At 45.9% G+C, this 14,357-nt stretch overlaps 1 protein-coding gene across 6 annotated transcripts in view; it reads left to right on the top strand.

Moving 5' to 3' along the window:
- Positions 1-12,671, top strand: part of LOC147893951 (UDP-Glycosyltransferase superfamily protein) — a 32,055-nt gene extending 19,384 nt beyond the window's left edge. For 2 of the 6 annotated variants that reach the window (XM_087386661.1, XM_087386662.1), the window contains exon 2: positions 10,990-12,671. In XM_087386661.1, coding sequence (XP_087242787.1) covers positions 10,990-12,447 — 1,458 coding nt within the window. In that variant the 3' untranslated portion in view covers positions 12,448-12,671. Of the gene's footprint in view, positions 1-10,536; positions 10,838-10,989 lie in introns of those variants that run through there. The other 4 variants (XM_087386664.1, XM_087386663.1, XM_087386667.1 and 1 more) reach the window with 4 other exon arrangements.
- The last annotated feature ends 1,686 nt before the right edge of the window (positions 12,672-14,357 follow it).

Below are 14,357 nucleotides of genomic sequence, written 5' to 3'. Positions count from 1 at the left end.
GGTTTTGTTGATTCAGATTATGCTGGTCATCCCGATAACCGAAAGTCTACTACCGGTTATGTATATACATTCACAGGAGGTGCAGTGTCGTGGGTATCAAGGATACAGCAGTGCATAGCTTTGTCCACCACTGAAGCTGAATATATTGCAGCTACAGAGGCATGCAAGGAAGCCTTATGGCTATCTCGGCTAGTGGGAGATTTGGGCATTACAGGTGATATTCCATTGTTGCATTGTGACAGCCAGAGTGCTATTCAGTTGGCACATAACCCTGTCTTCCATGCAAAGACAAAGCACATTGATGTGAAGTATCACTTCATCAGAAAGGTGATAGATGATAAGCTGATTCAGCTTGTCAAGGTTCATACGGATGACAATCCAGCAGATCTGTTGACAAAAGGTTTGCCTGCAGAGCGGTTAGCACACTGTCGACACTTGATGGGTATAGGATGAGCCCAACTGGGCTATGTACTCCATTGTGTATATGCTGTTTTTTTTTATTTACTTAAGGGCACTTTGCCTTTAAGTGGGAGGTTGTGGGGGTAAAGGCACTAATGCCACCCTGGTACAGTTAGTACACTTAAGTACAGTTAGTACATTTGTTTGCTAGGTACACTAAGTACAGTGTACTTAGTGGTTGTAACCTTATCCATTAATATAAAAGGTCTACCGTGTGCTTGGGGAGGCACACACATTACTCATTGCTTATCCCCTAACTTGTGTGTCACTGTGCTCTCCTCCTCTCTCACTCAAACTCTCAGAACTCCTCATCAAGGTTCAACCCCTGTGCAATCAGCTGTGTAAAGATGGCATTGAACTCACTCAAGTGTGAGGTCATAGCTGTACCTTCCTTCATGCGAAGATCGACCAGCTTCTTCAGCCAATAAACCTTACTGGCTGAGCTCTTTTGGGCATACAATTCTTCTAGTCTTTGCCATAGACCATAAGAGGTCTTTTCAGCCTGTACATTGAACACAAGAGTGTCTGAAATAGTGAGCATGATAGCTGCCCTCGCAGACAAATCAAGCTCTTCCCAGTCATCAGCTGCCATGTCAGATGGCTTGACACCCTTCACCCTTATGGGCTTAGCAATCTTCTTTAACAGAAGTACATTCAAGCACTGTTCTGCCCATAATGCATAGTTATGTGCTCCTTCCAGTTTCTTTATGTTCAGAATTGAAGAATCACTTCCCCCTGATGCCATATCAGATAGGGAAAGTATCTGACTCACTGGAAGTAAAAAAGACTGAATAAAAAATTCTGATTTCTCAGAAAAAAAAAAAAACCTGCTCTATCAAGAGCCAGGAGCACTCACAATAGTGCTGTTTTTACTGTCAGGAAAATCTGCAGCAAAACAGTAAATGACCCTGCAAATACTGTACCTTCTGACACACTGTACCGTGCTCAAAGAGGCATAAAAACAGTAATTTCAGACTGCTGCAGCTGCTCAACAAGTGCTTAACAGTGCATAATCATCTGACAAAGCACAATCACTGCTGTAAACACTGCTGTACTGACTGTACTGATCACTTCTCCCACCTCAGATGAGGTATTGCACTGAGTTAAATTGCAGAAACCACTTGGCAAACACCCAAAAAAAAAATGACACTTCAGCCTGTCACATAACCTGCAACAGTAAATGGGATAAATCCCAAGCAATCACCCTTATACCAAGGGGAGAAAATGCATCTGAAGATCTCTGTCGGTAACCCAAGTGCTATCAAACAAAGTCTGGGCAAAAGCCCCTTGATCTGACACCTGAATCAAGTGGAGAACACCTCAACACTGAGGTAGCATGCAATATGAAAATCTCTCTGACAAAATCATCCACCAATGTAATGCATATACTGCCCTGTGTAGAAATGACATACACAGATCCCAACGTACAAACACTCAATGAGGAACCTTTTGAGCACTGTCAACGATGGACAGTTAGGGACCGAGTAAACTCGATGCGCCCTGGCCAAGCGTGGCTCAACTGAAGTTCTCTGAGTGTTGCACAAGAAATGTGACCTGCAAGAAAATGTCACCTCGACACTGCGGAAATCAAGACAAAAGTGTGCTCTCTGGCACCACACTGCCTCAAGGCATACAATGCATCACCTTCCGGGCAAAAGCCCTATGATCTGCTCACCTGTGAACTGAGATTCAAACCCAGTAAAAGCATATGTCCTCTTGCAAAATCAAGGCATTACATTCCCAGAACAGAATAACTGTGCAATCAACCACACACTGTGGTTCTCTTCACCTCAAGCACGAGATGAATGAAAGTACTTGCTGTACTTTCAAGATAAGACAGTTTTGTGAACTGAAAAATGACCCTGAATCAAGAGGAATGAAGAGCAGAATGCTGTTTCAACTCTCTTTCTTCCCCAAACAAAAAAAAATGCCTTTTGTACTTTCGTACTTGCTGTACTTGTACAATAGCCAGATCCAAGGAGAGAAAAAAAAATTTCTTCTGACACAGATCCCGAAAAACCGGAAAAATGTACCTCCCTGCTGCACAAAAAATCAAAAACAGCTGCCTGTACCTGCGCTGTGGAGATCCGTACGGCTGTACGACTCCTGTACGGAATTCGTACAACAGGTACGGATAACCGTACCTGAGCGCGCGTTGCGCGCTCTGGTTTCGCGTAGCCTGGTGCTGTGCACAGGCTGCCCTTGCACAGACTAGCAGCTAGCAGCTGCTGCTCAGCTCGAAGCTCGCGCCCTAGCTGCGAAATGCGCCGCCGCCCTGCAGCCCAGATCTGTTGCGCTGCCCTGTACTTGCGCAATGCCTGCACAATGCGCTGCCGCCCTGCAGCCCGCCTTCGCCAATGCGCCGCCGCCCTGCGATGTCGGCGCTGCTCGAAGTCGAGCTCGTCCGTACGACTGTACGGATGACGTACGGTGCTGTCCGTACGGCGCTCGACGTACGTCCGTACGGAAAGGGGGGTGGGCTAGGGAGTGGAAGAGAATGGGTAGGCTCTGATACCAGTTGAAGGGAGTGAAGGGGGAAGAAGAGCAAGAGGGAGAGAGTGAGAGAGAGAGAACTCCAAGATGTGCGGGTGTGAAATGATGAGCCACACCACAAACTCAGTTGTGTTTTATTAGGATTAGGTTTACCCTATGACTGTCTTAAGACAGTCATAGGTGATCTTTTAATGAAGGGTTGGCAATGTGCCTTTACCCCAACACAAACTTCCTTTCAATGTTCCTTTTTCAGATTGTGCATGTGCCTGGCAAGAAAAATGTTGTTGGTGTACTTTCAAGGAAGCCAATACCTGATGCAGTATCAATAAAACCGCAAGTTTCAGCTGTCATAATTGCATACCACAGTGAGCTTGATGCTATGAAATAGCAGTATGCAAATGATGATAACTTTGCAAGGATTTTGATCAGCTCGCTGAGGGCCAAAGACATGAGCACTACACTTTCAAGGATGGTTTTCTGATGATGCATGGCAAACTTTGTTACAAAGCAGCTAAGGCCAAAAGTTTTGATAGAGAGTCATGCCCCACCATATGAAGGACATAGAGGGATTGATGACACAGGTAAAAGCAGTGGAGCATTTCTTCTATTGGCCAGCTTTGAGGAAAGATGTTGAGGCATATGTAAGAGCATGCATCATTTGTCAGAAAGTAAAATATGACAGGTAAAAGGTTCCTGGATTGTTACGTCCACTGCCTATTCTAGATAGACCTTGTCAGAAAGTAAAATATGACAGGCAAAAGGTTCCTGGATTGTTATGTCCACTGCCTATTCTAGATAGACCTTGGCGGAGCATTGCCATGGACTTTGTGTTTGATCTTCCTTGTACTCCGACTGGACATGATGGGATTTGGACAGTAATATGCAGAGTCAACAAACAAGACCACTTCATTCCAGTCAGGAAGAAGATTATAGCAGATCAGGTGGCCAAAATTTTTATGCACAATATTTTCAAGTATCATGGAATGCCTCAATTCATTGTCAGCGTAGCAGGAGATAGACTATCCTCACTCTCTCTCCTATGCAATACTAGCTGCAACTGCAAGATGATGCACTCAATATACAAAGTGAGTTGTGGATGTGAGTGAGAGAATCAGTGGGAGAGAATGTAGTGGACCTCTGAAGAGGAAATAGATACAATTGAATTATGAATGCCCACAGGGCTGAATACAACTGTATGAAGGGGCTGAAACCCTCACTGCAAATTGGAAGACTAGACTACCTTGAGGAGGTGAATCCTCATTAGATCCCTGAAGAGGTTGAGGCTACCTTGCTCGTCTGCTGTGGGGAGGCCTGACTCTGCTGCTCTGAAGGCTTGAAGGCCTGAGGAGTGGATGAAGAATGAGGGCCAAAGGCTACCCTTTTATGGGCTGATAGGTCATCCTAGCCGACTTGGTCAACGCCGACGTTGACCAAGGCGGGCAAAAAGGCAACGTGTCGACCAAGAAGTCAACACGTTGACTTTTGATCAAAAAGTCAACTATGTGTTTTCTGACTTGTGATGATGTGGCGTTGACTATCTGTTGACTGATTGCTGATTGCTGATTGCTGAATGCTGCCTGAATGGTTGTACGGATGCCTACATGGCCGTTGACCTGGCTGCCTGTGTTGGCACTAGCTAGCATGGGCATGGGCGTGTGGATGCCCGTGACATCCTCTTCTGCTAAAACTTGAACTAGGGTATAAAGGGGCTTCCCATCATGCTGATGGAGGTGACTGTTTGTGGTATACTTGGATGATAAATCCTGATCTGAATGCCTGGTTCATGAATCCGAAAATGGTTGTTGAACTCATGAATCCTAATCTGCAGGTACTGAATGCCTAGATTTGGTGCTAACTTTTGGTATGGATATTTGCTGTGGGCTAATATTCCAGGATGAGGCTCTGTGGTTTTCCTCAGTGCATGCAGGTGATAGGGACAGAGGAAGACTGGGTTGGAGAGAGGCATCCCGGTCTTGGTGTAACCCTGTTGCCTGCTGTAATACTATATCCAGCTGTAACACTGTATTTTGCTGTAATACTATGTCTTCTTGGCGCTAGCCTCGAACCCCTTGAATGACTGATATCAAAGGTCGAGGTGGAACACCCTTACTCCAATTGATGAACTTGGACCCATGGCCTGGGATTTTGACATCCAAGCCTTGGTTTTGATAATCTGGTCGGACTTTGAACTGGGGCCACCATCGTGCTCCCAAGATGACGTCCACTGCTTGAGTAGGTGCGACCTTGAGTGGGCAACTGTGTACCCACCTTGAGATCTTCAGAGTGGCTGAAGCTACCTGCATGTTGCTCTCTATTTGCTGCCCTGGAAATGCACCATTTAAGGTCATTGGTTCCGTTGGCGTAAGAGGCAACTGAGCCTTTTGAGCTGCTTTGGTGGAGATGATGTCCTCGGAACTTCCAGAGTCTGCCAGGATAAGGACATTTTGACCACTGACCTGTCCATAAAACTGAAACATATTGAGAAACTGACGAGGCTCCCCCTTCTGCTGAGCTTCAAGCTCCTGGATGGCTACTGAGGTTGTCCCTGTAGTGTGTTGTTCATCAAGCTCCTCAATGACTATTGAGGTTGTTGAAGTCGTTGCCGAACCACTTGACGGGGCTCCTGCTGTTAGGAGCTTCTGGTAATGCGGGCAATTCTTCTTATTATGGCCCGGCACATGACAATGGAAGCATCGGTTCTCCTTGGCATAGAGTGCTCGTGTCGTTGTATCCAAGTACCCGCCATAGCCATTGCTATCCTTCGCCATCCAACTCTTCTTCTGCTGCCCATTCCCACCATCACCTGGTGCGGAATCTTGGGACTTTTTACTGTTGACCTGCTTGGATCCTTGACCCTTATGCATGAGCTCAAAATTTTGAGCAAGCTCATATGCACTCTCATAATCCCATGGCCTAAAACTTCTGACATACCACTGGATGTCTGTACACAGCCCATGGAGAAATTTGCTCAACTTCTGACTGTCCTCCAACTGCAACTGTATAAACACTTGAGTGAACTTATTGGCATAATGATTCACCATCTCGGTGTCTCCCTGGCGTAGCTCGTAGAACTGACTGTAGAGCCTATCTAGGTACTACGGTGGCAGGAACCATGATCGAAGATCTTTCACTAATTCCGTCTAGCTGTAGAGAGGTGTCTCCTTGTCTGCATCATAGTGGTCCTTCTCACCAAGTGACCGCCTCGCCTGTGAGGTGCATGGATGCTAGGATGCACCGCTCGTTGTCCTTCGTAGGCATCACTGAAAATAACTTTCAAACTGATTGAGCCATGAAGTCAACACTAAGGGTTCCTGCTTACCATTGTACCGTGTGAAGTTGAGCTTCCTCGGAAAAGAAGGCTTGGTTGGAGGTGGAAGTCTCTCCTTTTCTCCCCCCTCTAGTCGAAGTAGAGAAATGAGAAGCTGTCGATCCCGTTCTTCCTTCTCTTCTCGAGCAGTACGTTCTCGGAGCTCCTTGGCCTCTTGAGCCTCGCGGTCCTGGAGTTCCTTGGCTTCTTGAGCCTCTCGATCGCGTTCGTCTTTTGCTTCCCAAGCTGCCCTTTCAGCTTTGCAAGCTTCCTGATCGCGTTCTTCTTTTCCTTCCTGAGCCTCCCGATCGCGTTCTTCTTTTGCCTCCCCGAGCTAGCCTTTCACGCTCTCTAGCGGCCTGCTCACGATCTTCCCGCATCTCCCGAAGCTGGGTCATGCGGATAAAGAGAGCCTCGAACTGTTGCTGTTGCATCTGCATCACAGTCTGCAACATGGTTGTCATGGCAGACATGGAAGTGTCGGCAGGATTCTGCGATGGGGGTGGTGGTGGCAGTTGACGCACTGAACCCTCACCCCCTGGTGTTGGACTGCTCACACTAGTGCTCATGGTGTCCTTGCCGGATCTCGTCTGGACCATAAAACAATAGAGCTGCCCCTAAATTGACCCTCCCTATCTCAGGAAAGAAAACTGAAGCTTTGATACCAATGTAGTGGGAGATAGACTATCCTCACTCTCTCTCCTGCTCAATACTAATTGCAACTGCAAGATGATGCACTCAATACACAAAGTGAGCTGTGCATGTGAGTGAGAGAATCAGAGGGAGAGAATGTGGTGGACTTTCGAAGAGGAAATAGATACAACTGAATAATGAATGCCCACAGGGCTGAATACAACTGTATGAAGGGGCTGAAACCCTCATTGCAAACTGGAAGACTAGACCTAAGACTACCTAGAGGAGGTGAATCCTCACTAATCCCTGAAGAGGCTGAGGCTACCTTGCTTGTTTGCTGTGGGGAGGCCTGACTCTGCTGCTCTGAAGGCTTGAAGGCCTGAGGAGTGGATGAAGAATGAGGGCCAAAGGCTGCCCTTTTATAGGCTGATAGGTCAGCCTGGCCGACTTGGTCAACACCGACGTTGACCAAGGCGGGTAAAAAGTCAACGTCGACCAAGAAGTCAACGCGATGGCTTTTGACAAAAAAATCAACTCTGCATTTTTTGACCTGCGATGATGTGGCGTTGACTGTCTGTTGACTATGTGCTGGTTGCTAATTGCGCAGGGCTGCTTGAATGGATGTACGGACCTACATGGCCGTTGACCTGGTTGCCTGCGCTGGTACTAGTTAGCATGGCCATGGGCGTGTAGATGCTCGTGACAGTTAGTGATAGGGATCCGTGTATGATGAAATGCCTCAATTCATTGTCAGTGATAGGGATCCGTGTATGATCAACCTCATCCTCTTTCCACCCATAGACAAATGGACAATCAGAAGAGGCAAATTCTATTGTCTTCGATCTTTTAAAATGCTATGTCTCAGAGCTTAAGGTAAAATGGGAACAGGTGTTACCACTACTACGACACAGTACATTCTTCCACAGGGAAAGCACCCTTTGAAATAGTAGAAGGTGGAAGAAAAGTCCTTATCATTTTGCAAACGAAGGAAAAGATCTTCAAAGCAGATAGATATGTTGAAAGTTTGGATGCAGCTTATAAGAAGGTAAAAGCAGCCCTCTAGAAAAGCTAGGAAAAGTAAAAGAGTGCAGCTGATCATCATCGCCGTGAGCTAATTTTCACAGAAGGTGATTGGGTCCAGCTGTGTTTTCAAAAAGCAAGACTCAGGAATAAGAAAGGCTGTATAGCAAGGTGAATATGAGGTATTATGGGTCCTTTCACGTCTTGCGGAAAATCAATAATGGAGCTTACAGGCTGAAGCTACCACAATACTGGACTATTCCCAATGCTTTCCATGTGAGTTTGCTCAAACCTTTTCATGGGGATGTGCTGGAAGAGATACCTGATGAGGAACAGCCTGGATGAGATCTTGATTCCAGAGCAGATCTTGGCACATAAGGAAAGAAAGGTCAGAGGTAGAGTTTCCCATCGTTATCTAGTGAAGTTCAAGAATTATTCTGCACTGGATGCGAAGTGGACGGAGGAAGGTGAACTGGCAGATTCACCTGGGTTATTGCAGCTCTTCCTAGAAGCATTTCAGCTTGAGCCAACTGCGGTTGAGCGGTTGAGGTTCGTTCAGGCTTAGCAGAGCAAAGGTCTGGAGCATTGCTTGATGCTCAAGAGGGGGGTAGCACCTCCACTCCCTCAGGACAGAGAGGCTTAGGTATCTAGAGGTCGCTTGGTGACATTGCATGTCTCACCCGAGGTACTGATTGCTGACAGTATTTCTACCACGGGACCTCTATGATGAGTGTACTAGTCACTCCAGATGGATGATTTATTGATATATATATGGACTTGTGCGCTCTCCTACACCATATGTTCATTGCTAGTTGTATATTGATGCACATTGTGGTATGAGCTATTCATGCCTATTTCATTATTGTTTATTTGCTGTAATTTTCAGCAGCAAACTCAATAGTTTGCTGTCTCAAGAGGGGGGTATGTCATGGAGACGTGATTTTTGTATGTAAACAAACTTTGACTAATTTGACTTTGGGGGACTAACCTAGAGGAGGTGAAAACTTCTAAAAGTCCCTAGAAAACAATGTAAAAAGTGATAGGCCCAAGGTCTAGTGCTAGGTGCATTTACTAGGCCCAAGTGCTAGGCCCAAGGCAAGGAATAAGTGTGACCAAAAAGAGTGGGTTAGAGGCTGGCAAGGAAATTTTCCACGTGGCAGTCCAAGACCTTGCATGTGCTTGCATGCATGTTTTCTCTCTCTATCATGCATTTCGAGGTAGTTTGCTGGCTGTACGGCTGCTCCTCCCTGCTGCCTGACCTCTTTGGCTGCGAATTTTGATCCTTCCTCTCTCTAGCACGCATTTCAAGGTTTTCCACTGGCTGTACGACTCCCCTTCTCTTGCCCGTGATTGTTTTCCATGCCTTATTCATGTATTTCGAGGGTTTTGGCTGGCTAAGCGGCTCTTTTCTCTTGCTCATAATCATTTCCATGCCTTCTCTCCTGCCCCGTGGGCATTTCCACGCCTAAGTTCTGCTTCTCTCTCTCTCTCTCTCTCTCTCTCTCTCTCTCTCTCTGTGTGTGCAAGCTGCCGATTTCTCCTGCTACCCTCTGGCTATGTGGATCTGCTGCCCTTATGAGGTGCTCCAGCCAAAAATCGACCTCCTGGGAGCTGGTTTGACGCCTGGTTTGAATTCATTTGTTGCTGTTTTCCAACTCCTTTGTGGCTGAAGGTGGTCTGCGACTGCTGGGGGCCTGGACAGAGGATAGGTGCGAGGCCAGAGATCACCCCTCTTCCTTGGACAGCGGGTACATCAGTTCTGACCTTCCTTCGGATTCTTTTTGCCATTTTTGAAGCTCTTTGTCTCCTTCTTGTGATTTGAAATACTCTCCCAGCAAATTCGGTCTGAGAATAAATACCCAGATACAAAGGGTGTGCTGGAATTGGTGCCAAAGGGTCAGTCTTGTGCTTTTCATCTTGCCTTGAGGTCACTTGTGCATTTCGGGATTTGTGTTGTTGCTTTGTTGCCTGGGAGGCTGGATATTTGATTTTGGGACTGCCGAACACTCTTTTGCAAGCTGGATGCTTTGTGGAATGCATTAGACAGCTCCATTTGGTCACAGACACTTTGGAATGCCTAGCCTTGCCTTGGCAATTGGGTACTAGTTGTACTTGGAATTGGATGCCTACTGAAGCCAAGAATTGGCTTGGACAGTGGAATTGCCAGTGAGGACAAGTTCAAGGGAGAGCCCTTGTTGTAATAGAGCACATTCCATTGACAGAAGCAAATTAAGAAATACCGAAAGGGGCGCCAAAGTTTTTGGGGCCAATCTATGTCTCTTGTGTATGGTTTATGAGTAGGGGCATTCTAGCCTCCCTTCCAGTGTTTTAAAGGTTATTTCTCAGTGGTTCTAACTAAAGGAAGTGCCTGAAAGTGATGCATTATGGTTGTAATGAATGTGGATGAGAAATTATTTGTGGATTACTGCCCCTAAGTTTGCTAGAGGCCAGTTTCACACATGTTCTAACTATCAAGCGGACTAGCTTCCGTGGTGGTCTAGACTTCAGGCTCAAGGGTAGTTCTGAGAACTCTACTTATGGCTGGGAGGTGAGCTTGCTAGCTAGCTCAACACGTAGGGCTCCAGTTATCTTGTGATTGTCTGCTCATTGGTGTGGTTTGACAGGTCAGCAGATTCTTACTCGAAGTGATTACCTGGACGTAGTGACTTTAGACCTTTGTCCCTAGCTTTTCCAACTTATTGGAGCCCCACAGGGGAGCACACAGTTGAAGCAGCAAGCTGCCTGTATAGTCAGCTCTTGATCACATACCTTCGGGCAGTTTTGTCCGCAGTGTTGTACTTTCGTATTTGGGCAGCAAAGAGCAGTTCAATTCAGCATATGTTCTCTCCTGTGCACATGCTATCTCAGTATTTTGTTAGTCTTTAACTTGTACACAATTCTGCATCTCACGCAATATATCTTTGGGTAAGGTTAATTCATAATTGATGACGAAGTGGACCTTTGGACTGTGAAGGTAGCTTTCTTGGAATATTTTCTGTAATAGACTTTTTACAGTGCTTCTGTATGATGTGGACTAACTCTGTCATTTGGTTTCTTCCATTTATAATGTGTGACAGAAAATGGCATGCGAGAAATGGGTTTACTCTGGCATTGCTCTTTCAACAGGCCTATTTGCTGTAGCTGTTGGTCTGCTGTTACAAGGCTTTTGCACGACTTCAGGATCTTTACTGTGCAGACTGCACTACTTCATGGGTTTCTATAATTTGGCATGGAAGCTAAGAAAATTTCTTCCTTTCAGAAGACACACTTCTTTAGTACTACTAAAGAACAAAACCGTGTTTTCACATTGGCTGCTCTGGATGGCTCCCTTTTTGTCTGGTGGAGGTTACTCCTCGGAAGCCTTGTCTTACATTGTCGGACTGGCATCAAGTGGGCTCGTTCCACTCTTAAGTATTGAACAACATGGAGACCTGGTAAATGAGATTTTTTGGAGAGGCCTGCCTTCAAACACAAAAAACATTCTTATAAAATCCTTTAAGCCAGGTTATCCTCTAAATGATACTCTTGTGATTTGCCACAGCGAGCCTGGAGCTTGGTTTCCCCCACTTTTCCAGACAAATCCATGTCCTCCAACTGGTTATGATGAACCTTTTTATGTCATTGGCCGAACTATGTTTGAGACTGACAGGGTGAGTGCTGAACATGTAAAGCGGTGCAACCGAATGGACGAAATTTGGGTACCAAGTGAATTCAACAGGGACACGTTTACAAGAAGTGGGGTTGACCCCTCTAAATTGGTTAAGGTAGTTCAGTCAGTTGACGTGCAGTTTTTTGACCCCACAAAAGTCAAGCCTTTAGCCTTACCTACCAAAGGGCAGGTATTTGGGCCTAAAACAACGAAGCCTTTTTCTGGCAATTGCTATGTTTTTCTAAGCATCTTCAAGTGGGAAATTCGTAAAGGCTGGGATGTTTTAATCAGAGCCTACATGAAAGAGTTTTCAGCTGAAGATAATGTTGTTCTTTTTCTCTTGACTAATGCTTACCATGTTGACAGAATATATGATAATGAAATTATCAAATATGTGAAGAACTCAGGTTTACATGAACCAAGGCAAGGCTGGCCAGCACTCTATGTTAGTGATGACCATATACCACAGGCTGATCTTCCAGGTCTGTACAAGTCAGCCAATGCATTTGTTTTGCCGTCAAGGGGGGAAGGATGGGGACGGCCATATGTAGAAGCCATGTCTATGGAATTGCCGGTAATTGCTACGAACTGGTCTGGCATGACTGAATATATGACAGAAGCAAACAGTTATCCCTTGCCTGTTGATGGGTTTGCAGAAATTCAGGAAGGTCCTTTCAAGGGTCATTTCTGGGCTGAGCCATCAGTAGATCGCCTTCAGATATTGATGAGACATATATTCTCCCATCCTCTTGAAGCAAAATCAAAAGGTTTGATTGCCAGGCAGACCATGGTGGCAAAGTATTCACCAGACGTGGTCACGGAAGAGGTCATTCAGCAGCTTATTAGAATAGGGGGAAAAAGAGATGCAGCAAAACAGTGCACATGATTTTGCAGGATGGTTATTATCATCAGCGTGTCTGTTAGCAGGCTTCCTCATTCATGTTGTTCATTTTGCTACTGCTTATCCATGTTATACAGTCGAATGCCCATCATCACACAATCGTACTTCAGTATGGAGGGGAATGTTACATTGAAAATTTACTCAGTTTTTTAAAAGCAGTATTGTTGGCAATTGTTTAATACTCTTTATTCAAAGTATTACAGGGTGATTTTTACTCCACAAATTTTAAAAGTGTTGTACATGTGATACACGACCACACCCGCGCCTTATGTTTTTGAACTCAGCGGTCTCTGAGGGTATCACTTGTCTTATCAAATTAACAAATTAACAGAGTTATTTGCATCTATTAACTTGCCTTAACCTTTTAACTCTCACTAGTAATTCTAAGTTAGTCTCTGCAAGATGTTAAAGCAAAGATGCAATGTCTAAATGCATGTAAATGCATATAACAAGGGTCCTAAGAGGACTATAAAAAGGTGGATTTTAAAACCTATTTATAAACACAAATTTTGTTGAAAATCGTAACTTTGGTTCCCAAGGTGGTTTCTCCTAACTTTAACAACAAACCCAAGCCGCACCGCCCCCCCCCCCCCCCCCCCCCCCCCCTCCAAAACCCCAACCCCGCCGCACACACACAAGAAGCCCATGTTTCACCTAGAGGGGCCAATTGGCACTGACTTTGCTTTTATGAGGCCATGAGTGTGTATTAGGGAGCCGGACACTTAGAGGAGGTTCATGCACGTTTTTAGGTCATGAGTGGCTGGTTAGTCTTTCATGGCTAGTTTGACACCCTACCATTTTGGACAGTGTAGAAGGCAATCTGCAATTCTTCATGAGTTGGTTGTATAGAAGTGGAGATTTTCAAAACAATGGCGTGATCATATGTTACAATAGATAGTCTGGCTGTTGTGGCTTGTGTTAGGAGTCTGCCTATGAGCATAGAGAGCATTACATCTTTGTAGATGAGTAGCAAGGCTCGATTTGTTTTTCATACTTTCCCCACACTGCCCCCCAACTATTCACAAGCTTCAAAGCCTAGAGGCGGCCAACACTAGCACATACATGTGACGCTCATTTGGCATCTTGTATATGGGGTTATTAAGTCACGTGACGCTAGAAGGCGATAGCCCCAATTTCCCACCATTGAAAAGTCTTTGCAAAGGGTTGCGCGGATTAATTGGTCCTATGTGGATAGCTATATATTGATGCAAAATTTACCTTGTGTGGCTAATTGCTATGAGAAGTGGACCCATTTGTCTTGTGTGCAATTTTGTTATTTTATAAAAGTTTGCACCCCCACCGCTCGCGCTATAGCATGCGTCACTATCCGCCGCTCCCTCTCCCTTGCCCCACCCCCTCTTGCTCCACGTTCTGCTATAGCAACCCCTTACCCCTCCTTTGCCTCCTCCCCCCACCTCCTCATCCCAGTTGGAGGAAACCCCTCAGCCTGCGCGTGGCGCGAAAGCCGGAGCCTCTCCCCCCACCTCGCCCCCTCAGGTGGAGGCTCCCCTTCCCCAACAATAGACCAGATCTACCCAAGACACAGCCTCTTCAATGGATGGGCCTCTACATGGGTGAGTCCAAGATTGGCATCCTGAGCGTCCACACACCAGCCTGCCAACAGCACCGCTCGGCCTTTTGGAGACATCTGATGGAGTGCCTCTCGGACGTAGACTCTTGGATTGTGGGGGGCAACTTTAACAGTCTAGAGTTCGTTGAGGACAAACAAGGAGATGCTTCTTACGTAGAGATGCCTACAATAGCAATAGAGAGGAGAACTTGGAAGCAGTTCATCTTCGCGGTTAGTGGTAGAGATCCATGAAGGGAGACTGAGTTCACCTAGATCCTAGTAGCCTCCTCTTTTCCTTTGGACAGAGGAGACATGATGGGCTATT

Source organism: Dipteris shenzhenensis, chromosome 15 (assembly GCF_047967505.1).
Source record: "Dipteris shenzhenensis isolate YYH24624 ecotype China chromosome 15, Dip_SZ_1.0, whole genome shotgun sequence".
NCBI classification, from domain to species: domain Eukaryota; kingdom Viridiplantae; phylum Streptophyta; class Polypodiopsida; order Gleicheniales; family Dipteridaceae; genus Dipteris; species Dipteris shenzhenensis.
Note: the sequence above shows the minus strand (reverse complement) of the source record. Positions and strands in the feature narration are given on the sequence as shown.